Here is a 25,318-nt window from a genome sequence, read left to right as displayed (position 1 = left end):
TCACCAGATGTTCGGTATCCATTTGTCTGTCTGTTTTAGCTGCCCATCTATCTATAAACTTTTCACATTTTCAGCTTTTTGGGGGGAACAAAGGGCCAATTTGAACCAAAGTTGGCAAAAAGCATGCTTTGGTAAGGGGGATTCTAAATTGTTTAAAATGAAGGGCCAAGGCCCTTCCAAGGGGAGATAATTGAGAAAAGACAAAAAAAGAGAAAAGGGTTCATTGAAAAATCTTCTCATTTTTCCAAGAGCACTGGATCAAAAAAGGTGAAACTTTCATACATGTGAAAGGTTCCTGAGGTAGTGTAGATTTTAAATTGATTCAAATCATGGCCCCTGGGAGCAGGTTGGGGAAACAATAGGCGATCAAAATTGTACACTGGAATATATAGGAAAAAATATTTGAAAATCTTCTTTCACAAGAACCACTGGGCTAGAAAAGGTGAAACTTATGTGCAAGCTTCCTGAGGTTGCTTACATTCTAAATTGTTCAAATTATGTCCCCCAGGAGTATGATGTAGCCACAAAATAGGATCAAAGTTGTACATTGGAATAACTGTACAAGAAAAATCTATTAAAAATCTTCTTATTCTTAAGCACAGCAGGGCTACAGTAACTAAGGTGAAGGCTGTAGCCTTTGTAGATCTTAAAAGGATCATTTGCACATACATGTTGATGAAAGTATGTTTACAGATGAAATATAACATCATAATACACTTACCCTCTCCCGGCACAATCTGGTGATTTTCTCCCAGGCTTGATAGGAAAGTAGAGATGGTCTCTGGGGGACCTTGTCCTAGTGCTGTTCTGGTTACAATCCCGCTAATTCCCTGAACCAAGGAAGCAAACACATCATCAGTCATCACTGGTTCTGTGGTGCTAGAGGAAGCTGAGGAGGAGGTGCTGCTTGTGGAGGTGGATCCAACAGGGGTGGAGGCTGTAGTAGAAGGGGTGGTGGGGGAGCCAGATTGCTGTTGCTGTAGGATAAGCAGGGTAGGAATGCATGGAATAAGCTAGTAACATAGGAAAACTCAATATCTGCTTAATTAATATGGTAATCCAAAATTATCTCAGTTGATTCAAATCAACTCAATCTCATTTTTAAAATTCAGGAAAACTCATTTTGAATTTCAAAGCTTTATGTATGTGGTGTGATACTGTGCAGGACTAACATATTGTGCTTGGTTATGACTTGAACTTACAGCTCCTGCCAGCATTGACCTCAGCATTTGAACAAACACAGGTTCTCCCTGTTGTCCTCCTCCCCCTGTCTGTGGACCTCCAGCAGGAGTACTTGTACTTCCCTGGGGCTGAGGTGGGGGTCTGTTGCTTGGGGGTGCTCTTGTTCCTGTGGCAGGGGCACCTGGTGGAGCGCCTGGCCTCATCATTCCTAAACCTCCTATAACAACCCATACACTCATCAAAAATTAAATATTTTAGAGTAGAAAAAATACTGAATGGGGATTTTAATTAGCTGGTGTATAATTTGCTTATATTTCCTTTGGTACCTAATCAAAGTTTGAATCCATATCAATCTTATAATATCATATCAATATCCATATCAATTGGTATATAAAAAATTATGTAATTTTATTTACAATTTCCAGAATACTCAGATTTATGTGTATGTATCATCAGCAGGAATATAATACTATCACTGTGAATTTCCCTCATACAGTACAAGCCAATTATACAACTTTATACTGGAACATTTCTTTAGTAAAGACTATGAAAAGAGATAATTTTTTTCTCATATTAATTAAGTATGGTAATGTGTGCATACCAGGCACTCATGGGGACCAATTTTCATGGATTTGGAGTATCAACTTTTGAAAGGATATCAAAATGGTATTCTCACAGTGTGAGAATATCAGAAGTGCGGCAAAACTTTCGATTTTCCTACCAATCACAAAGAGTGTTTTAAAAAAAAAAAACCTGGCCTGTTATAAGATAGAGTAAATGCATCATCCTGACGGAGACTAAAACTGCCAAAGTTTCTCCAAATATGTTGTTAAAAATCCATGTTTACAATGTTTTTCAATCTCACAATCACTTAGCTATGACGCCTCAACCACTCAACTATGACGTCACAGCCTATGACACCGTGTTACGAAAAGGCAGTCAAAGGGAAAATCAAAGAAAATGTAATAAACAGAAAATCAATGTTTTGTAGATGAATATGGAATTTATTTTACTTGTGAGACAGAATTTTTTGATACTTTCACTTGAGCTTCGCACTCATGAAAATATAAAAAAGTCCTGTCCCACTCATGAAATAAATTCTATATTCATCTACAAAACATTGAATATCCTCTATATATATATATATATATAACCCAAAACAAAAAATCAACCATACCCATCATATTTCCTAGCATATTTCCTATCTGCCCTGCTCCAAACATGCCTGGTGGAAATGGAATTCCTGCTGGCAAACCTCCCATCTGTATAGAGACACTGGGGATCCCTGGTCCACCAGGAAACTGGGCAAATTGGAAGTTAGGAGGAATTCCAGATGATGATGAGGAACTACAATTATACATTGTATGTGTAATGAATACGCTGGAGTTATCATCTAATAAACTTTTTCTGAAACATTGATTTTACACAAGTATTCAGTAAGTCTTGTATGTAAGAAAAGTTAGTGTAGATACACGTATAAGTAGGTGGAATGAAAAATAAATTCCTAAGATTAAAAAATGTTATATGGTCAATAGAAGAAAACCTCGTTATTTACTGGGAGGAAGAAAATCTCAGGAATATTTACTAGGAGGGTATAAAATCTCACAGTGTTATTTACTGGGAGGAAGAAAATATCATGGCTATAAACTGGGATGTACAAAATCTAGTGGTTATTTACTGGGAGGTACAGAACCTCATGGTTGTTTACTGGGAGGTAGAAAATATCATGGTTATTTTTTGGCAGGAACAAAATCTCACAGTTATTTACTTGGCGATAAAAAATCTCATGCTTATTTACGAGGAGGTACAAAATTTAATGCTTATTTACTGGGAAATGGAAAATTGCATGGTTATTTACTGCAAGGTTACCCTGATGTGGATGTAGAAGATCCTGTGGAGGTTGTTGCCACTCGGGCTGATGGTGCTGACCCTCCGGTAGAAGAAGTGCTTGTTGCTGTTCTGGGTGCTGAGCTGGGCATGGCACTAGCTGTTCCTGTTGTTCTGGGTCCACTCTGCTGGCTTTGTAGTTGACCCATTACATTTGCCATTAGATTTGGCATGCTTATCTGAAAATTCATCATGCATATCATAGTTACTCCAAAAGAATTCTAATAAACAATTTTATACTTCAATACTGTAGATCTCCAAATTTTTGTGACACCTTATTTTCGCAAGAAGCTGTATTTATACGAGAGACATAATTTTCAGAAATATTGGTTATAGTTTTATATTATCCTAACAATAAAAATATATGTGAGAATCAAATTTTCGCAAGCAGCAGTGTCACTTAATTATGCGAGCATAAATTTCTTGCAAATATAAAGTGATTTACAGTACTTTGAATGTACATGTATATGATCAAATAATTGTATCCCATAACAATCTTTTCAAGGTGTAATTACAATCCTTGGAACTTGTCAAACAACTGACCTGTACTTGAGCTCCTTGTCCAGCAGCATTTCTGACTTGTTGTCTGAGGAAATGTCGTGAAGAGCAGGGTAAGTATGGATCCACCCCTCCTCGCATTCCCCCCATCCCTCCTATGCCAGGTATACCAGGAAGTCCCGGGGGTAATCCACCTGGTAAACCAGGCACTACAAATGCTGCAGCACGAGGACGAGTCTGGGTGCCAGAAGTGTTTGTAACGGAGGCAGCAGTCTGGGTCTCTGAAGAGTTTGTCTGTCCAGGGTTTGTCTGTGTAGAGCTTGAATTAGTTTCTGATGTTGATGTATTGCTGGGAACTGCTGTTACTGGGGTAGATGTGGCAGCTTCAGCATAGGTTCTAGATCCAGGCAGATTTACTTGCACTCTTCCAGATGGGTCTAAATTCAAAACATTTCTTTTCGATATATTTCATGCATCTGTATATACAACTTTGAAACCCCTTGTATCACCCCAACACTGATTCCGAGAACAAACTTTTAAAAGCCTTGCATGCACATGTTCACACCATAAGAATACATTAAGAACATGTACAAAGACGAAAAAAAAAAAGAATTTATGCCTCAATGATTATTTCCTGCCATAAAAATCTCAAAAAACTTAAATGATGCAATCTATGATTAGTTTTTAAAAGCAATGTCTGCAGAGTTTGAATCAACAAGAAAATCAATGACTTAAATAGAAAATAAGCAATTTACAGTTAAAGTTTTTCTGTCCAGATTTCCTACTGTAAAATAAGGAAAAGGACACACTCTTCATGTAACTGATGATGTCAGCTCCTGCAAATTCAGTTCTCTTATTCTGTGGCTTCAGACAGAGAAATTGATAAAGTTGCTGCATTATGTGTGTGTATTAATCTATATTAAATACCTATAGTCCCCATCATCACTGAGGATACGATGTTCTGGATCAAATCAGGAGGTATGGCTGGCATGCTGCCACCAGAAGAGGAGGCTGCTGGTACTGAAAAGAAACACACATATAGAATAAAATTGAACAGTTTCATACATGCAGCTTTTTCAGTATTTACATGTATATAAAAGGTACAAATAAAAAGGTAGTGCATGTATTCTTACTTTAAATGAGTACTATATTTTGATGCCCTCAGTGCATAAATTGATGTTTGTCACCAAAATGTAATTTTAAGCACATTATTGAAAGTATTTTGCATAAATATGTTATGAATACAAATAAGCATTGTGAAGCTTGACAGATGAATTTATCAAATTTTATTTGTGTGATATTTAATGATTGTGGCCTATTTCAAAGATCTTGCCCTGCATAGATATGTTTAGAATTCTTACCCAAAAACAAAATGTGTGCATAGTATTTTGTTCATTTATGGAACCCTTATTCTGAACAAAGCCTGTTTGTGTAAGGTTGTTATGGCATGACATGAACATAGGTAATCAGAGATTACAGAGCTCACCTCAACGAATGGTGTCTTAAATAAGGCAAAGTCCCACACTAAACTAACAAGCATTCTGAGAGTATTGCATTAGCAATACTAGTCCCCTACCGGCAAGTGTAATCTGGTTCCCGTTAAAAATTGAAAATGCCATAATTCCATCAAAAATCAATGAAGCGGAACGAAATGCAAACTTGATCTATAACACATCAAGATAAAGTCACATACCAAAAATCAGCTCAATATCTGCAAGCGTTTAGAAAAAAAGTGCGGAAAACCCTGAAAAATTGAGAAGGTCGTAATTCGGTCAAAAATCATTGAAGCTTAACGAAATGTATACTTGATCTGTAACTCATCAAGATACACTCACATACCAAAAATCAGCTCAATATCTGCAAGCGTTTAGAAGAAAAGTGCGGAAAACCAAGTGGGACAGACTGACAGACAGACAGAGGGACAGACAGAGGGACAGACAGACAGACAGACGGACGGACAGATGGACGGACAGACTCAGAGGAAGTCTATAGTCCCCTCCGGTTTCACCGGTAGGGGACTAACAAGCATTCTGAGAGTATTACATTAGCAATATTAGTCCCCTTCCGGCAAGTGCAATCTGGTTCCCGCTAAAAATTGAAAATGCCATAATTCAGTCAAAAATCAATGAAGCGGAACGAAATGAAAACTTGATCTATAACTCACCAAGATTAAGTCACATGCAAAAAACCAGCTCAATATCTGCAAGCATTTAGAAAAAAATTGCGGAAAACCCTGAAAAATTGAAAAGGTCGTAATTCCATCAAAAATCACTGAAGTGGAACGAAATGCAAACTTGATCTGTAACTCATCAAGATACACTCACAAACCAAAAATCAGCTCAATATCTGCAAGCGTTTAGAAAAAAAAGTGCGGAAAACCAAGTGGGACAGACAGACGGACGGACGGACTCGGAGGAAACCTATAGTCCCCTCCGGTTTCACTGGTAGGGGACTAATAACCTTGTAGTGTGCATCCCTAGATGAAACATTTATGCAATTTGGGTCTTATAGGGCTTGCAGTTACTTGGGAATGGTCTTATCTAAAAACTTAAAACAAGTCACTCATCCAGAAAATGTAAGTCAAATCCAGTATCTGAAGCAAGTTTTAAAGTGTTCATCCCTTGATGCATCATCCATGCAAGTTTGGTTCAGATAGGCCTTATAGTTACTTGGTAATGGACCTGCTCCAAAAAATTTTAACCTGGTCACTCATCTGAAAATGTAGGTCGGATCCAGCATCCTCAGCAAGTCCAGTAGTGTGCATCATTAGATGTATCATCCACGCAAGTTTGGTCAATATAGGGCTTATAGTTACTTGGAAATGAGACCTGCTTCAAAAACATTAACCTGGTCATTCTTTTGCTAAAATTGCAGCACCTGAAACCTTGACTGGTACAATAAAACGTACTAGAAGCATCCTCCATGCATCTCTGATTAACATAGGGCATACAAATACTTGAAAAGAAATCTGCTCCAAAAACATTAACCTGACACACTGATGCTGCGGGTATTACATAAGCTCCCCCCAACTTCGTAGAGGTGAGCTAAAAATCTTACCCATATCCTATTAAAGCCTGTTTTTGTGGGGTTGTTATGGACTTACCTTGTATAGAACCTGTTGGCATATCCCTCTCCGTCGTAATGACGTGAGCAGAAATCTCTGTTACAGAATCTGGGCCCATGTCAATCATTTGGAACAAAGGTTCTGAGCCCTCAGGTGGGTTCCCTGTGGCACCAGCTTGGGGCACCCCAGCTGTAAAAGTGGGCCCTGTACTTGTCCCTGTGGATTGGGTGCTAGTTCTTTCTGTCTGCAAAACAAAAGAAAGTAATTAACCTGTTGTGATCTTTTAAAATTAATTCCTTACCTGCCTTACAAATCAATTTTGTATGCATTTTTCCAAAACAGACATCATGAATTCAGAGAAAGATAATCATTAGCTATGCTTCAAAAATTCATAAGGACCCTTTTTTAACATTGAGAAAATTATATCATATACATGGAGTTGTTGAACAGAAATCACTGTTGCTTACATAAATGGGAAAGATACATGCTTGGCCTTATAAAATGTTAAGAATGTTTGAACTGATTACAAGTTATGCAATACACTAGAATTTAATTTATGTTATTAGTCCTCTACCGGCGAAACTGGAGGGGACTATAGGTTTCCTCTGAGTCTGTCCCTCTGTCTGTCTGTCCCTCTGTCTGTCTGTCAGTCTGTCCCACTTGGTTTTCCGCACTTTTTTCCTAAACGCTTGCAGATATTGAGCTGATTTTTGGTATGTGAGTGTATCTTGATGAGTTACAGATTAAGTTTGCATTTCGTTCCACTTCATTGATTTTTGATGGAATTACGGCCTTTTCAATTTTTAAGGGTTTTCCGCAATTTTCTTCTAAACGCTTTCAGCTACTGAGCTGATTTTTGGTGTGTGGCTTAACCCTGATTAGTTATATATCAAGTTTGCATTTCATTCCACTTCATTAATTTTTGACAGAATTATGGCATTTTCAATTCCTAACGTGAACCAGATTACACTTGCCAGTAGGGGACTAGTATTGCTAATGCAATACTCTCAGAATGCTTGTTTTAGATCTACATGTAAGAGCAGATTAATGTACATGTAACTGCATAAAAATACTACAGAATCAGAACTCCTTAGTAAGCAGTGTGAAATGGGAAAGGAGAAAATGTATGGCTGGACCGGGAATTGAACCCGGGAACACTGCATCACTAAGTCCGGTCCTCTACCGATTGAGCTACCCAGGCCAATATCCACGGCCCAAACCATTACAAGTGTATAGAATTCCCTTAATAAAACTGACAATTATATTGCCATTACATCAACTTTTCATGGTTCTATTTATGATAGTCAATAACTTTTTGTTTCATCTTTGACTACCTGAGATCCAGCAGCATTTGTGGGTGGTGTAGGGGTGGATGTAGAACTTGATGAGGTGGACACAGTTGACTGAGTTCCAGTATTTCTTCTTCCAGCTCTTGGACTCTGACGAGGAGACTACAAGTCACAAAATGATCACTTTTTCATGATAAAACCAATCTGATTGAGATCATAACCCTCACTGTAAGACTCAATAAATTTAATTGATGATTTAATCACCAGTAAAAACTCTCAAAACTTCAGAGGGTCTTGTAAAACATTATGATAAACAAAATTACTATATAAAAATTCAGACTAAATGTAGAAAACTTACCGCATTGATGTGTACTGGTATAGTTTGCTGATGTATGAGGGTTGTCTGGACAGGAGGGGAGATAAATGCAGCATATAAGTGTCGAGGTCGAGCTTGATTTAGATCTATCATCAAATCACTCAAATTGTGGTAACAGTGACTGATCGCATGAGTTATTTCCCCTACTAAGTTACAAAGCTGGGTATTTTCCTGTACTTCCTGTTGAAAAATCATATGCATTATATTTAACAATAAATACATACAACTGAAATTAAATCATACATACATGTTTCATTTATTTGAAAATTTTAAATGTGTTAATGACTACAATGAGACCACATCTCATGGGCTGCTCCTCATAATTTATTATTTTTAGATAACGTAATTGTTGAATACCTGTTCATATTTAACAATGATATTTTCTTCTAGCTAATGAAACGTAAACTATACTGAAAATTAACTACACTGTGTCTTTACAGTGTGATGAATAAGTACAGTGTAATGTAATCTGATAACTAATTAAAAACAAACCACATTGTTCGATAACATCAACATGTGAAACACAATTTCTCTGGTGACAGCCAAATTTTTAGAGTATAAAAGTCAAACTTTCAGCTAGAGAACAATAAACTTCTAAAAGGAGATTCTAAAAACAATGGGTCTGAACCTGTTCTGACAATTCAGGATCATCCAGCAGAAGTCGTTGATACTGTTCAAGGAAGGGTTGGAATCGCCGATTTATTTCATGAACTTCATTCAGTACCTCTCCCAAAGCTGATATACGAGGGCGACTGAAAAAAATTGTATATCAAAGTCATATCTGACCTAAGCTGATATATGAGGGTGACTGAAAAAAATTGTATATCAAAGTCATATCTGACCTAAGCTGATATATGAGGGCGACTGAAAAAAATTGTATATCAAAGTCATATCTGACCTAAGCTGATATATGAGGGCGACTGAAAAAAATTGTATATCAAAGTCATATCTGACCTAAGCTGATATATGAGGGCGACTGAAAAAAATTGTATATCAAAGTCATATCTGACCTAAGCTGATATATGAGGGCGACTGAAAAAAATTGTATATCAAAGTCATATCTGACCTAAGCTGATATATGAGGGCGACTGAAAAGAAAAATAGCATATCAAAGTAATATCTGACAAGTCATTATATACATATGTACAAAACAGTGTTGATATACAATGGTGACTGAAAGAATTCCTTAATATCAAAATAATAATGGACAAGTAGTTGTAAACGTATAGTCAATTCTCGATAAACTGCCACTTTTGTAATTTAGAAATCATGGTGGTATAATGAAATTGGCAATGAGTTGAATTTCCCTTCTTTGGGGAAACAAGAAATAGAATTGCCATTCTTGGAAATAAAACATTTAGCGTTTATATTCATTATAACAATTGCATTACATAAAAACTCACTTCAAAATTTGAAAATGCTTCAAATAGTTTTTTTAGGCACAATAATTTTGTTTTAAAATAAAATACGTGATTCAAAAATAAATACATGTACATGCACGTAAATCTGATCATCTGATACTAAAAAAAACCAAACAAACAAAAAACAAAAACCAAACCTGCCGTGTCAAATGTCGTGAAGTTCTTGTTTAAAAATTATTGAATATTTAATTCTAATTACTATGTCTATTCAATTCTTTAATCACTTTGTCTGTCTTTTTTACAGTGATCTGTAGGTAGTGACAACCAATTAGCCATGCTTCACTGACCACATGCACCTGCAGCGTTATATAAAGATAATGGACACTTTAAAATGGACGTTCGTTGTGAAAACAGGGTAGTGGATGGCGGTATGTGAATTTGGCATTATAAAGAGACTTTTATATAGCAGGAAAAACATTCCTGAAATATCATGGCATTATTGCAAGTATGGCGATGAATCGAATGGCAATATTTCGAGAATTAACTCTATATACAGAAGATTTACATGTATATGATTAAAATATGTGGAAGATTGGTTTGTATACCACTTGAGAAAATGTATATGTAGGTATAACACATACCGATACACTCTGTTTTAGAGGAGTATGCACTGAACAGAACATCATACAATTTATAAGAAAATTTAGCTAAAAACCACGAAAGGCAGAAGGGTAACTAATCTGTACAATGTCTTTCAAAATCATATATCTACCGGCATACAAAATGGGCATATAGACATATATAACTTAATGTAACTTTCTCAGGTAAGATTAAGAAAGAGAAAATTAAAGATCCTTACACCATCCTGGGTTGTTCTGGTGTGGCTCCACTTTGAGAGGATCCCGTCCCCTCCTGACTTGACTGTTGTGATTGGCTGTTGTTTTGATTTGCTTGTGGCTGTGATTGGCTGGATGACTGTGATTCTTCACTTTCCATGGCAACATCATTATTCTCTTCAGTTGATTGCTGGGGTGGATCTGGTCTCTGTGGTGTGGCATTAGAGCCATTTGATGCCGATGATTCTGAAGCATCTGTTCTTTCACTTCCTCTCTGACGATTCTGGTCAACAAAAACCAGAAAGTTGAACATTAAGATATGTTCTAAAATATAATCTTGATTACAGAATATTTACAGCTCTAAAAGGGTGGTCATTAGTAAAATAATTAAACTTTTTAACATTACATTTCAATAAAGCTTTTGCATTTGAGGATAGATGATATTGTTCATCAAATATCATGAAAATAAAAACTAAACCAAGTTTATCATTATAAGTAAAATATCCAATAGAATATCCTAGAAAGTGATTAAAAATTTTAAATTTATCAGGGTGACAGCAAAAAGGTAGAATTTTAAAAATCATAGAAAGTTTAAAATTTCTTAACATTTTAATATTTTCGTGGATGAACATTTTTGGGTAGTTATGTATATAATATTTTACATTTTGTGGTGGAAATTAATTCATGGGTGTCTTTATACCTCGTAAAACAATGAAAATTACCCCCCCCCCCCCCCCCCAATTTACTGATTCCACAGTATCCAGGCATTCATTTTTTGTGTCATCTGTCAATATTCTGAAGTTTCTTTCTTCTATGTGATGTACTCCTACCTCCAGTGTTTGCAGATTTTCTTGAGCTATTCGTAACATCTGTCTGGCATGGTTAATCCTTTGCTGTGATTCACTCTCTACCTGACCTTGACCTTGACCCAAATGTATATGTACATCTACTGATGATCCATCATTCTGCAATAATAATGAAAAAAAAATCAATGACGACTCTTAAAACTGCCATTTTTATATACATCATATATTAATTTAAGGCAAAATCTTATTATAAAAAAGAGAACATACAAAGCTTTTGAAGTTAATAAAATATTACACTTTAAAAATTACATTTACACCACCTGGTATATAGACAATTGTTTTGAAATTGAACAAGTCTTAATAATTTAGAGATCTTCTAATAGCCTTAACAACTCAGAGATTTCCTATTTAAATAACTCACTGATGTTCTGGTAGACACTCTGGCATTTCTTCCCATATCCCCCATTCCACTGATGGCATCTTGTACAATGTTCTGTAGACCAATTATTGTTACAAATGTTAACTAGTGTCAAATATGAACACTTCCATATACACAAAACAAAAACTGGACAAATGCAAATAATTAAAAACTTGATAAATACAATTACACGGCATAGTTAAATAGCAATAAAAGCATTTAATGGTGCTTATTTAAGATTTTTGTTTTCCAAAAGGTAATAACTTCAAGACTGTAAAATGTTACATTCAGGTACTAACAAATTTAAGATGTCTTAATAAGAATGTAATTTGTACAAAAAATCCAAGACTCCTAAATACAAATGCAACAAAAAATTAAGTCATGAACAAGAAATGAAAAAATGTGGACCAAACATAACAATTACTTGCCAAGACTATTGGTAAATAAGCCTACAATCATAATCAAATAAACACAATGAATTTTGTCAATTTCTACAAAGGTTTGGTTACAAAAGTAAACAAAACTTTTTTCTCCTATACAGAACATGGTTTTTTAAATATAATCAATACATACTTGGATTTCATCTGTGTCCACTGCATCAGAGGGGACAGACACTGATCCAATGACAAAACTGTTCAGATCTCTACCCCCAGGAGGCCGGTGGGAGGATGTCGCACCTCCAGGTGATGAACTTGGGGGTCTAGAACTTGGTGGCATTCTGTGAACAACGTGTATCACTTTTCCATGTACATCTAACAGGAAAAAAAAATACATTTCATCAATAGCCAGCTTTTCACATCTTCAAAATGCCATATCTGGCTGTTTTAACCAACACATACACATTCTGACTAATTTTTTGAGAATATTTAACCCACCCCCTCCAATATTCCAGACTGAAATGCCAAAAGGTAGCTTAGAAAATTTAATAGAAAATCATAGCTGCTAGAAAGGATCTCTAATTAACATATTTCACATCTCCTTAACACTTTGGTTCCCTTATAATACATCTAAACATTTTCATTTTTGACACAAATACATTATTACATTGTGCTATATGTAGATACTAAAACTTATTTGAACTTGAGCTTACTGTAGTCTTTCAAAAGCTTTTCATCTTGCATAACCCTTCCTTGGAAAATCAACCTTTGTGTGTCTGCAGAAATATTCTGAAAAAAAATGGATAGTAAAGAACTTAATCTCTTTTCTATTCAATACATATACACTTTTTCAAAATGATGCACCATAATTAAACAACAGACACTGTGCACCTAGAGTGCTCACAAACTAGGAAAGGGGAACACTTGTTACTTTGTTATTGTACCGGGTTGTAAAAAGGGTGCTTGAGTTTTAACAAACTGAAGTATACATTAAACAAGAGGCCAATGGGCCACAACATTCACCTGACTCAATATGGCCCAGCTGTTCTTCATTAGCAGAATTTCTGTATATATTCCTTTGTAAAACTTTGATCCCTATTGTAACCCCACACTACCCCCAGGTGTCATGATTTTTATAGATGTAGCCCCACCCTATCCCTCAGGGTCATAATTTGAACAAAGTTGAATCTATACTACCTCAAGATACTTCTATATCAATGTGACTAATCATAGCTTTGCTGTTCTTGAAAAAAAGATTTAGAGAATTTTTTCCCATACATCCATCTGCTAATCTCTGATAGTGCATTGTGGTCCCACCCTACCCCAGGGGGTTATGATTTGAACAAACTTGAATCTACACTACCCGAGGATGATTCCATATCAATATGATTAAACATGGCTATGCTGTTCTTGAGAAGAAAATTTTTGAAGATTTTTTCCTATATATTCCTATGTAAAACTTTGATCCCCCATTGTGGCCCCACCCTATCCCCGGAGGTCATGATTTGAACAAACTTGAATCCACAGTACCTGATGTTGCTTCCATGTAATTATGACTTATTACATTTTGCTTTTCTACAGAAGAAGATTGTTCCTATATATTCCTATGTAAAAATTTGAAGCCCCATTGTGATTTCAACAAACTTGAATCTACACTATGTAAAGAAGGTTTCAAAGAAGTTTCAACTTTTTGGCCCAGTAGTTCTTGAAAAGAATTTTTTTTTAATGCTTTATTTTGAAGCCTTTTTTCATACCTATATATACAAACACATACCACACAATTTACACCCACTCACCATCACACTTACACACACTCGCACAGTGCACTTTCTAAAATAAAATAATATACACAAATGTAGACATATGACAGTTAATCATGCAATTTATCAAAAAAAAAAAAAAAAAAAAAAGGATATACCAAAAGGTGAAGATATAAAAACCAAAAAAAAAAACAGAACAAAAACATTTTTGATCACTTGTTGTATACATTATCATACAGGGCCCATTTACTAATTATTTTGTCCTTACATTGAAAAGAAGATTTTTAAAAGATGCCACCAAATTTTCACTAATTCTTCATTATCTCCCCCTGACAGAAACTGAACAAAACTGAATCCCCTTCACCTAAGGATGCTTTGTGGCAAGTTTGGTTGAAATTGGCCAAGTGGTTCTGGAGAAGAAGTTGAAAATGTGAAAAGTTTACAGACAGACAATGGACAAAATGTGATCAGAAGAGCTCACTTGAGCTTTTAGCTCAGGTTAGCTAAAAAAATATTATTTATCAGAAACAGGCATGCTTTACTTACAATTGAGTCAGCTATTTTCTCTTTAAACTGGCGTACAGTCATCTTTTTGAAAAACCAACAGAAATATGTATTTCAGATGCAATAAACAAGTACATGTATTACGATATGAAATTTGACAAATCTGTACCACACACCACATAATTCTTTTGCAGTAGAACTCAAAATACAAAAATACCTTGACCTCAAAAACTAGTTTGAAACTGAAGTTCATTGAAGTTTCAATGAAGTATATTTTTTCCAAACTTTCTGGTTTCAAATCAACCCTCAAATTACCTAGTACTTAGTATATTGAATCAGCAACAAACTCTAAGTCTATGGGAAATTAACATTATTTAATACTTTAGAAACATATCTATCATTATTCATGATTTTTAATCATGTGATGTTGCACATGTTCAGAATCAAGTTGGAAATCACAATCTGATGATCTTTGGAAATAACAATGACTCCTTTTTACAGCTGAAATTAACCTTGCTAATTTGAAAAGGCTTTTAAAAGTTGTGCTATATGGTTGTATGTATCCAATCAGATTACAAATGGTTTGGTGATGGTAAAACTTTAATGATTATATCAACATTTTCCTTCAAAACAAAATAAGGTAGAAATGCTCATGTGGAACAGACTATAAATAATATGAAAATTCTCGTCAGATCATTTTCAGCAGTCACTTACCTCTTCTTCGACACTGAAACTCTTATTCTGAGAGTCCAGAGTTTTCACTGTTACATCTATCATTTTTATTTATTATTCTACAATTGAAAAAAAATATGCAACAGAAAAGCTTTCACAAGACATTCATTGAACCTTTTAGCAATCAAATTCCTCCAACTCTTATCCTAGCCATATGGACATTTGCAGGAGAGAGTCAGAGCAAATATCATACTGAAAACATAGTATTTCCTTGTACCATCAGCTGCACATTTGTAACGTTTTCGGGTATAGCTGTTGTTTTTGAATATTCTTTTACCCGCTTGATGGGTTACGTTACAAATATTGTTTGTGGGTCTCTTATTTCTGAAATTTACCCAATAAAGAAGGATTGCAAGTTTTCTATAAATTTATTAGAATAAAATTAAAATAATTAAACAATCATAAATTTATTATAATATGGGCAAATATAAACTCAATAATACCTAAGAACTTTGTTATGGGTATTTTACCCAATGAAACTTTACCCAATGAAACTGATGAGGACCCAAAAGTACTGGGTATGAAATGGCATCAGACTTACCCAACCTTAAATGGGTAGCACAAAATGTAATAATGGGATGATTACCATTCTGATGGGCTCTTGTGGCTCCATACCAGGTGAGCAGCTAAACACTACTGCCGTTTGGCCGTTTGTTCGTCTGTTTTATACCTTTCAGTTGGTAAGTGCGAATTATACCACGCGCAAAACGTACGGTACCGCACGGATTGGCGCCATGTTTGAGTTGCAGTACACAAAGTTTATGCTCGAACAAAAAGTAGTGATTAGGAGTAATTATAAGGTTGTGCATACATCATATGTTGAAATAAAGTCAAAGAATGATGCCTTGGTAACATTAAGGTGAGTCTGTTTCAGGATCTTCTCCGTTTATAGTACGGATGATTGTACACGGGTTCGTTTCATCGAGGAAATTCGGGATTGTATTATAAAAGTATAGTAAATGATAAATATAAGTTAACATATAGACACTACAATATCATGGTATCATTCCCATGACATCTAAGACATATGAATAAAATAATTCATTTATATATTATTAAAGAACAGAGATAAGAGGCCACATGTGTAACACAGCCCTCCTTCTTCTGTAACATTCGTCCCGAATGTCGTGCAGGTAAGAACTCGCATAAAGTAATGTGACTTGTTTCTATGGGATAATCTCCATTTAAAGAAAACACAGTCTTTTTTTTTTTTTTTGAGTTCAACTACAACATTTTATGGGATAACATACAATGAAAAACATTTTACAACAATAGAATAACTTTTAAACAATAACATTCAAGCAATAATAGTTATACATACAAAGAAAACATGGTGATATAGCATCTATAGATTCTAATATAAAAGCTTATACATTAAATCACATCATTCACTGAGTCTTTAGAATGTCCACATATTTGTAGGTCAATCACTGAAGTGGGGCAAACTTCAACAGTGGTTCCAAGTATTTTGCAAGGTTGTCTAGTTCATAGAAGGTACACTCTTGGTAAAGTTCCTTTATGGACTGTAAACTAGTGGGAAGGACAATGTCAGACACACGACATCCATTCCTAAGGAAATCCAGGATAATGAGAAAGTGTTTAGGATTCCGGTCAATGAAGAATGGTCCTGAAATCTTTGATGAGAGGGCGGCCAGTAGCGAAGAAGGATCCTCTTGTAGAGTAGATTTTGTGGTGGTGAATATAGTGCCTCCGACATTCAAAGTGATAATTTCATTCTGTCTAGCAATTATATCCTTGATTTTGAGTTCCTGTTTACTGGTAGGTTGGTATGGCACAGCCGTGGTTTCCGGAATTGTGTACTCCTGTGGTGGGTCGATAACGCCATCAGTGAGGATTGAAATTTGGTCTTGTTTTTTTTAAACAATAGTGTCTTTGTCATATGCTGAGTTATGGTTGGAGCTTGTGGACGAGGAGTCTGAATCTGAAGACAGTGAAAGGTCTTTGTCAAGGCTGGTTGAATATGGACTGACTTTAGTGGAAGTTGCTGAAGTTGTGATTAATGAAGTTGAAACTTTAGTTAGAGTTGAGCTGGTGAACGATGTGGAAGTGGAGGAACTTGAAGTAGTACTGGTTGGTTCTGTAACTGGGGGGCATGCATCACCAGCAGTGGAACAGAGGGAAATATCCATGAGGGACGGTAATTTAGGTAACGGTCTGTTGGGGGGTTGGCCATAATGCTTCCTCTTCTTGGGAACTAAAGGCTCTGTGAATTTCGCCTTTCTTTTAGAGGGGGCCAGGTTTGTGTTCCCAAGGTTGGATCTGGCAGGCCTCTGTACAGGTTGGCAGAACTTGGACCTGTTCCTTTGAAATGTTTGAAATTCCAGCGCCTCATCACCTGTGAACGTTCCAGTGGCTCTCTTTGTGATTTGGAAGGTATACCCAGAACAACCATGCTTCTGATCCGTTCTGGAAAAGATGAGTCCGCAAGAGGAACATTTGTGTCCAAATCCTGAATGAGTGGCAGTAATGTGTCTCTCACAGTGATTTGGTAGTGCAAATTCCTTATCGCAAATGGTGCATGCATATCTCTGGATCTGTAATTTAAAAGAAGGACTCAAACTAAGTAGATGTAAAAATGAATTGAGGAGGGGGTCAAAGATAATATGGGATCCAATCATCACTTAGGCAGTAAAAGGTGGGTTATCTCCCTTATATGGTTTTAATAAGTTGTGATGGACAATTTTGGGCTTATGTTTTAGAGTCTTTCTGATCTTATAAATAACATCATTCACTCTTTCCATGATAAGGTAAGGCCCTGTCCATGGTCTACATAACTTTTTACCATGTCTTTCATATTTTGGGGAGTAAAACCAAATGGCATCACCTTCTTGGTATAAGTGTTGGTGAACCTTTTTACTATATTCCCTAATCATATGTTTTGTTGATAATTGGATTTGGTTGCGGGCATGGTCATGAATAACTTCTAGTTTGTTTGCCAATTGATTTGCAAATTCAGATCCATATTTATGCTTATGTATTTCAGGGTCTGGAATGCCAAGCACTAGATCAACAGGTAGATGGATTGGTCTACCAAAGATCATTTCGTTTGGGCTAACTCCTGTAGATTCATGGATAGATGACCTGTATGCCATCATAAGTAAGGGTATGTATTCATCCCAATCTTGTTGGGTATTGTTTACAAAAGCAGAGAGCATATTCTCTATAGTGCGATTTGCTCTCTCAATCATGCCATCTGACTGTGGCCTATATGGGGTAGTACGGGTTTTAACTATACCGAGTATATCGCAGATTTCTTGGAATAACCCTGACTCAAAGGATCTACCTTGGTCGGAATGAATTTCCATGGGTACACCAAATACTGAGATAACTCTTTCGATAAGTATTTTAGCTATAGTGTGGGCTTTTTGATTTTTGATGGGGAAAGCATCCACCCATTTAGTAAAATAGTCGCCCACTACAAGAAGGTAGGAATTCTTTTTCTTAGTAAGAGGAAGTGGACCCATAATATCTATGGCCAATCTTTCCATGGGTGCTCCCACTACATATTTTTGTAGGGGTGCTTTGGGTAATTTATAGGGGGGCTTTCTTGATTCACAAATATCACATTTTCTACAGAGGGTTTTAATATCTTCAGACATATGATGCCAGAAATATCGGTCTCTGATTTTAGACAGAGTTTTACGGACACCCAGATGGCCACCAGTAACACTATCATGTAACTGTTGGAAGACTAAGTTTTTCAGGGATTGGGGTAGGATTATTTGATATTTTGGTTGGACATCTTCCCAGATATGATAGAGTATACCATGTAAGAATTTTAGGGAATCATATCTAACCCAATAATATTTATGGGTTTCACTAAGATTTGATATTTCTTCCCACTTGGGTCTTTCATTGGATTTTACCCATTCTATAATGGTTTTGAGGATGGGGTCTTGACTTTGTGACTCTTTAATATTAATGATTTCTTGGGGATTGGGATTATGTTCAAGATGGATACTTTGGGTGGCATTTTGGGATCTGGTTGTCACAGTAGAACAAGAAAGAGAGTTGAATTCGGGCTCATATTTTTCTTCTGCTTTGTTACAGTGTTTGCAGTTATCAGGACAAGGTCTTCGGGAGAGGGCATCAGCATTGCTGTGAGATCTACCAGCTCTATGTTCTATTTTGAATTCATACTGGGACAGAAATTCAAACCAGCGGGCAATTTGGCCTTCAGGGTTTTTAAAGTTTAGGAGCCAGGTAAGTGAACCGTGGTCAGTCCTAACTTTGAAAGGTCTGCCATACAAATAATGGTGAAAATTTTTAATGGATTTTACTATAGCTAAAAGTTCTCTGCGAGTGACACAGTATCTTCTTTCAGTAGCACTGAATGCCTTACTGTAATAGCAGATAACTTTTTCTATACCATTTTGTTCTTGAGAAAGTACTGCGCCTAATCCACTATTGGAAGCGTCAGTATCAAGGATAAATAATCCTTCATTGTTAGGGTAGGACAGGATTGGGGAACTTGTTAGGGCTCTTTTGAGCTTGTCAAAAGCTTCCTGACAGTTTTCGTCCCAACGGAACTCTTGTTTTGATTCTGTAAGTTTATGGAGGGGCCTGGCAATATCTGCAAACTTGTAAACAAATTTCCTATAATAGGAACATAACCCAAGAAAACTTCTAATATCTTTAACTGATGATGGGGTTGGCCAATTTTGAACAGATCCAATTTTGGATGGGTCTGTGGAAATTCCTTCTTTATTCACAATGTGTCCCAGAAATGAAACTTGTTCCTGTAGTAGGCAGCATTTTTTGGGGTTCATTTTAAGATTTGCTGATCTTAACCTACCGAAAACTTGTTTCAAATTTGTGATATGTTCATCAAAGGTTTTAGAGAGTATGATAATATCGTCTAAATAAACCATACATATTTTCCAGGACAAGTTGGAGAGGACTTTTTCCATCAGTCTTTCAAAAGTGGCGCCTGCATTACACAGACCAAAGGGCATATTTAGAAATTGCCAGTGACCCCCACCAGGTATGGAAAATGCTGTTTTGGGTTTGTCTTCAGGAGACATCTTAACTTGCCAATACCCGCTCTTCAGGTCAATGGTGGAAAACCATTTGGATCCTGCTAGGGCATCTAGGGTATTATCTATTCTGGGGATTGGGTAACTATCTTTGATTGTTACATCATTTAATTTTCTGTAATCTATACAGAATCTTATGGACCCGTCCTTTTTCTTAACTAGGACAATTGGGGAACTCCAAGGGCTATCAGAGGTTTCTATTACTCTCTTATTTAACATATCTTCAATTTCTTTTTCTACTTCACCCATTTTTGCTAAGGGTATTCTTCTTGGGGGTTGTTTAATGGGAGGAACATTTCCAGTATTAATTTTATGTTCAACCAGATCAGTTAGACCCATGTCAGAGGAGGAAAAAGAAAAACTATTTTGGTATTCAACAAGGAGATTTTCCAATTTTTGTTTTTGTTCATAAGTAATTTCTTTGGGGAGTTTCTCAACAATACATTGCAAGTGATCTGGAAATTGGGGGTTGAGCTCTGGGTTAAGAGTATTAAGGGTATGGGTGTTATCTGGGTCTTCCCATTTATCTAGTACTTTGTCAACACAGTTGACTGTGGCAATTTGGGTATTTTTGTAAAGTTTGATACTTTCATCTTTTAAATTCATGTAACGAACTGTGACCTCTCTGTCTACAGTTACAAGGGCTTGGGGAATCAACAATTCATATTTTTCAACAAAATTCTGGATGGGTTCTATTACTCCAACCTCATCCATCAATAAAGGGTTATCTACCTTTGCGGGAGCAACATATTCACAATGGGGAGGAATTTCAATATCCTCAGCAAGACTTATCTTGCTACAAGAAACATCTTCTATACAAGATTTACCAAAGCAGGGAATGTCTATACCCTGTACCTTTAGTTTCATCTTTTTCACATAAAGGTCACATGAATTTTGGGTCATAAAATCTAATCCCAATATGCATGGGTTTTGTATATCAGCCACAAGTACTTTATGGGTGACTTGAAAATTTTCAAGGGAAATTTTGATTGGGCATTCTCCCTTAACTGGGATTGCATTACCACTTGCGGATGTAAGTTTGATAGAAACTGGGGTAATTTGGAGCTTTTCCATAGAATCTAAATTTTCAAAGAATTGGGTACTGACAATGGTCACACTAGCTCCCGTATCTACTAGTATACTTGTTTGTATATTTCCAATTTTCCCAATAATATAAATTCCATCATTTCCCCCTTTTATATCTCCCACTAAAATTTCTTTGGGGGTAGGTGTATTACAAGAGATTTCTTTCTCAGGTTTTACTTCATTAAAATTCTCATTTTCAACATTGGATTTGGACTTTAGTGGGAGAGGTTGAGCCATATTTAATGGCGAGTGTTGGGGCCTGCCCCTTGAACCTGTCGACTTCCGACCCCCGAATTCGACGTTGGGTAGTTTCCCTGTCTTTGAGGTCGGAAAGGACTTTGTTTGGGGTTCTTGGGGTAATGGTTCCCACTGTTAAAATTTCTGTGGTTGGGTGAATCCTGGGGTCTGGGTCCATAATTTGTTGGTCTCTTGTTTGGATAGTTGGGTCTAGCTGGCTTATGGTAAGAGCCATTGTTTGATTGATGCACGTAGGGAGTTTGTGCGAAATTATGGGTAGGCATTGGACCATTTCTTATAAGGGCTTTGATTTCTCTGGTAAGGGATTGTAAGTCATCCCGTAAGTCTTGATTATCTTGCTTTAATGAAGAAATGGGGTCAGTTTCATTAATAGTATTGACAGTTTTATTTCTTTGGGCATCTGCCAATCTATAGGTTTCTAATCTAATGGCCAGTATCTCTGCTTCATTTAAATCTTTGGGTTTGGCTTCCCTTAACCTCAATCGCATTTCTGGGTCCGGTAGGGCATCAATAAATTGATCAAGTGCCAGAATGCTTATGATGGTTGGGTCAGCTGTTGGGTAGGCCTGGCGGGTTAGTTTCTTAATAGATTGGGCCAGTTCGGGTAAGGACTCATTTGGACCCCTAGTTTTGGTTTTGAGTTGTGCACGGAACATTTCCGATCTCTCAATAGAACCATACCTTCTGTTTAGGATTTTTACAAGGGAGTTAAAATCTCGCCTCTGATTTTCATTTAATTCACTCAGTAGGGCCCGGGCTCCACCCGTAAGGCTACTGGCAAGGTACAGAGATTTTGTTTTATAATCCCACCCATGTAAGTCAACTAAAATTTCAAATTGGGCGAGGTACTCGTCAAAGTCCTCGGAGCCATCAAATGTTTGGGGTTTTATTGTTACATGGGTTTTGGGTATAAATGGGGATGGCATTCTGTTTTCATTCCTGTTTATTTCAGGTAAGTGGGAATAATGGGTACCCGACATTGTGCTTGGGTTATATTCCCTTTGTCCATACACTGAGTCTGAATGAATGCGGGGATGGAAATCATCATAAGAATTGACTGGGTGAATGGGTCTGGGTATAAAATTTGGAAAGTGATGATTGTCTCCCCTATCTTGAGTAGGACTCTTAATTTCTTTTTCCAAATCATCAACATGCTGTCTCAATTTTTGGTACTCATTTGTCATTCCCAACAATTGTTGGTTTACATTTTGCATAATAGACATGATAACATCTAATTGATTTTCATTCACAGGTTGGGCAATATCTGATGCCTTTGATGAGGATTGAGGATTGGGAATGGGTGTAGCAACCCTATCATCCTCCAAGTTGTTGGGTGAAGATGATCGAGATTTAAAAGTTACTTCAAAACTTTCTTCAGTTTCCATAGTGATTATTGGGTACAAAAATATATTGGGTCAATAAAAATGTATAAAAATATAAAAATCCTTTTGTTTTTATAATGGAAAAAATTTGGTAAACAGAAATAAGAAAATGGAAATCCCACTTCTGACACCAGTTGTAACGTTTTCGGGTATAGCTGTTGTTTTTGAATATTCTTTTACCCGCTTGATGGGTTACGTTACAAATATTGTTTGTGGGTCTCTTATTTCTGAAATTTACCCAATAAAGAAGGATTGCAAGTTTTCTATAAATTTATTAGAATAAAATTAAAATAATTAAACAATCATAAATTTATTATAATATGGGCAAATATAAACTCAATAATACCTAAGAACTTTGTTATGGGTATTTTACCCAATGAAACTTTACCCAATGAAACTGATGAGGACCCAAAAGTACTGGGTATGAAATGGCATCAGACTTACCCAACCTTAAATGGGTAGCACAAAATGTAATAATGGGATGATTACCATTCTGATGGGCTCTTGTGGCTCCATACCAGGTGAGCAGCTAAACACTACTGCCGTTTGGCCGTTTGTTCGTCTGTTTTATACCTTTCAGTTGGTAAGTGCGAATTATACCACGCGCAAAACGTACGGTACCGCACGGATTGGCGCCATGTTTGAGTTGCAGTACACAAAGTTTATGCTCGAACAAAAAGTAGTGATTAGGAGTAATTATAAGGTTGTGCATACATCATATGTTGAAATAAAGTCAAAGAATGATGCCTTGGTAACATTAAGGTGAGTCTGTTTCAGGATCTTCTCCGTTTATAGTACGGATGATTGTACACGGGTTCGTTTCATCGAGGAAATTCGGGATTGTATTATAAAAGTATAGTAAATGATAAATATAAGTTAACATATAGACACTACAATATCATGGTATCATTCCCATGACATCTAAGACATATGAATAAAATAATTCATTTATATATTATTAAAGAACAGAAATAAGAGGCCACATGTGTAACACATTCATTAATCTATTCTGTTATATTTTTCCACACCTGTCAGTGATACTTTTGCACAATGTTAATCATACCTAGCTGTGCATCACCTCACTCAAGGATGTATATAGTTTTGAATAGCTTTATAAAGCTATATAGCTGAAGTATTACTAATCAATTATCTTGTTGACCAGAATTGACCTCCTTTATAATTTCTTTCATTACAAGAAGTAACTGTGGAATGCTGGAATGGATTGGGCTGTGCATATCGACCACAGTAGTAGTCTGAAATATCTGATGTTTTCCAGGCGTTTTTCATGATTTTGATATTTGACATGCCAGGAAAATCTCAGAACCGAAGGCATTATGAATAGTTGAAATATCGCCATCCCCAACTGAACTCAATTTTCAGTACTTGTAAATAGAATTAAATGTCAAACTTATCAAAAGCACAATGGTTCTAGTTCTCATTAATTTCACTTAAAAGAAAATATCACTCCACATTTCAATACAGGTCTCACAAGATTTCAAAATGCAGGAAATCCAAACAAACCTCGACAGTTTGATAAAATGTTTTCACCAGACACTTTCTATTACAAAGGAACAATAAAAAGGGATATTGGTAAGTACTAGAAGTATTCTACTATTGCGAAGATGTGAGTTAGACATATAATTCAGTTTGCATGTATCGAAAATGGACCTGAGAATGCCGCAACTGCTTTGAGGCAGAGAATTCCCACTTTTCATTATGACGTTTTCCTGGCATATTAAATATCAAAATCGTGAAAATGCTTGGAAAGCATCAGATATTTCAGACTACCTGGGTAGCTCAGTTGGAAGAGCACCTGACTAGTGATGCAGGGTCCCAGGTTCGATTCTGGCCCAGCCATACATTTTCTCCTTTCCTGTTACTTAATTTAGTGTTGTTGACCACCCCTGGGCTGTAGGTGAAAGCCCTGCCAAGAGCAAATAAGAACATGGGTTGTGTCTTTGAGGGCAAAGACAATTTAAGGAGGGGGGAATGTGATGGTTTTGGGCCGTGGATATTGCCTGGGCAGCTCAGTAGTTAGAGTACCTAACTACTGATGCAGGGGTCCTGGGTTATTCCTGGTCCAGACATACTTTTTCTCCTTTCCTGTTACATAGCTAATTCAAGATATATATACCTTAATCAAGATTGTGCTGGACCTGCATGCAATCTGACACTGGCCTGCAAATGTTCATATGAAAACTCAGGTATACAAGTCAGAAGGATCTTCAGTACCCTAGTAAGATTCAAGATAATTAAATTACCTTAATCACTTAGAAAACACTACAACTGCAAATAGTTACATTAGACTGCGTAAGACCAGCTTTTTGCATTGTCAGGATTACAAAGTACTTTACAATGATTTTCCTTCAACATGTTATCATTTAAATTATAGATGTTCAAAGGGTAATACTTTTTTCGCAAATCTTTATATATAGGACAGTCATA

General features: G+C 36.3%; 1 protein-coding gene across 4 annotated transcripts in view; it reads right to left on the bottom strand.

The window, feature by feature from the left end:
• The window catches only part of LOC133173423 (large proline-rich protein BAG6-like), a 33,750-nt gene that overhangs the window by 6,799 nt on the left and 1,633 nt on the right, over positions 1–25,318 (bottom strand). For 3 of the 4 annotated variants that reach the window (XM_061308407.1, XM_061308405.1, XM_061308406.1), the window contains exons 2-18: positions 15,073–15,149; positions 14,401–14,442; positions 12,808–12,883; positions 12,291–12,469; positions 11,721–11,792; positions 11,324–11,458; positions 10,517–10,776; positions 8,925–9,048; positions 8,279–8,476; positions 7,966–8,082; positions 6,671–6,875; positions 4,495–4,587; positions 3,613–4,004; positions 3,052–3,248; positions 2,360–2,529; positions 1,203–1,399; positions 722–977 (exon numbers count right to left, since the gene is read on the bottom strand). In XM_061308407.1, coding sequence (XP_061164391.1) covers positions 722–977; positions 1,203–1,399; positions 2,360–2,529; positions 3,052–3,248; positions 3,613–4,004; positions 4,495–4,587; positions 6,671–6,875; positions 7,966–8,082; positions 8,279–8,476; positions 8,925–9,048; positions 10,517–10,776; positions 11,324–11,458; positions 11,721–11,792; positions 12,291–12,469; positions 12,808–12,883; positions 14,401–14,442; positions 15,073–15,135 — 2,776 coding nt within the window. In that variant the 5' untranslated portion in view covers positions 15,136–15,149. The remainder of the gene's footprint in view (positions 1–721; positions 978–1,202; positions 1,400–2,359; positions 2,530–3,051; positions 3,249–3,612; positions 4,005–4,494; positions 4,588–6,670; positions 6,876–7,965; positions 8,083–8,278; positions 8,477–8,924; positions 9,049–10,516; positions 10,777–11,323; positions 11,459–11,720; positions 11,793–12,290; positions 12,470–12,807; positions 12,884–14,400; positions 14,443–15,072; positions 15,150–25,318) is intronic. The other variant, XM_061308408.1, reaches the window with a different exon arrangement.

Source organism: Saccostrea echinata, unplaced genomic scaffold (assembly GCF_033153115.1).
Source record: "Saccostrea echinata isolate AGI-Se365-2 ecotype Australia unplaced genomic scaffold, CSIRO_AGI_Sech_v1 ptg000056l, whole genome shotgun sequence".
In the NCBI taxonomy this organism is placed as follows: domain Eukaryota; kingdom Metazoa; phylum Mollusca; class Bivalvia; order Ostreida; family Ostreidae; genus Saccostrea; species Saccostrea echinata.
Note: the sequence above shows the minus strand (reverse complement) of the source record. Positions and strands in the feature narration are given on the sequence as shown.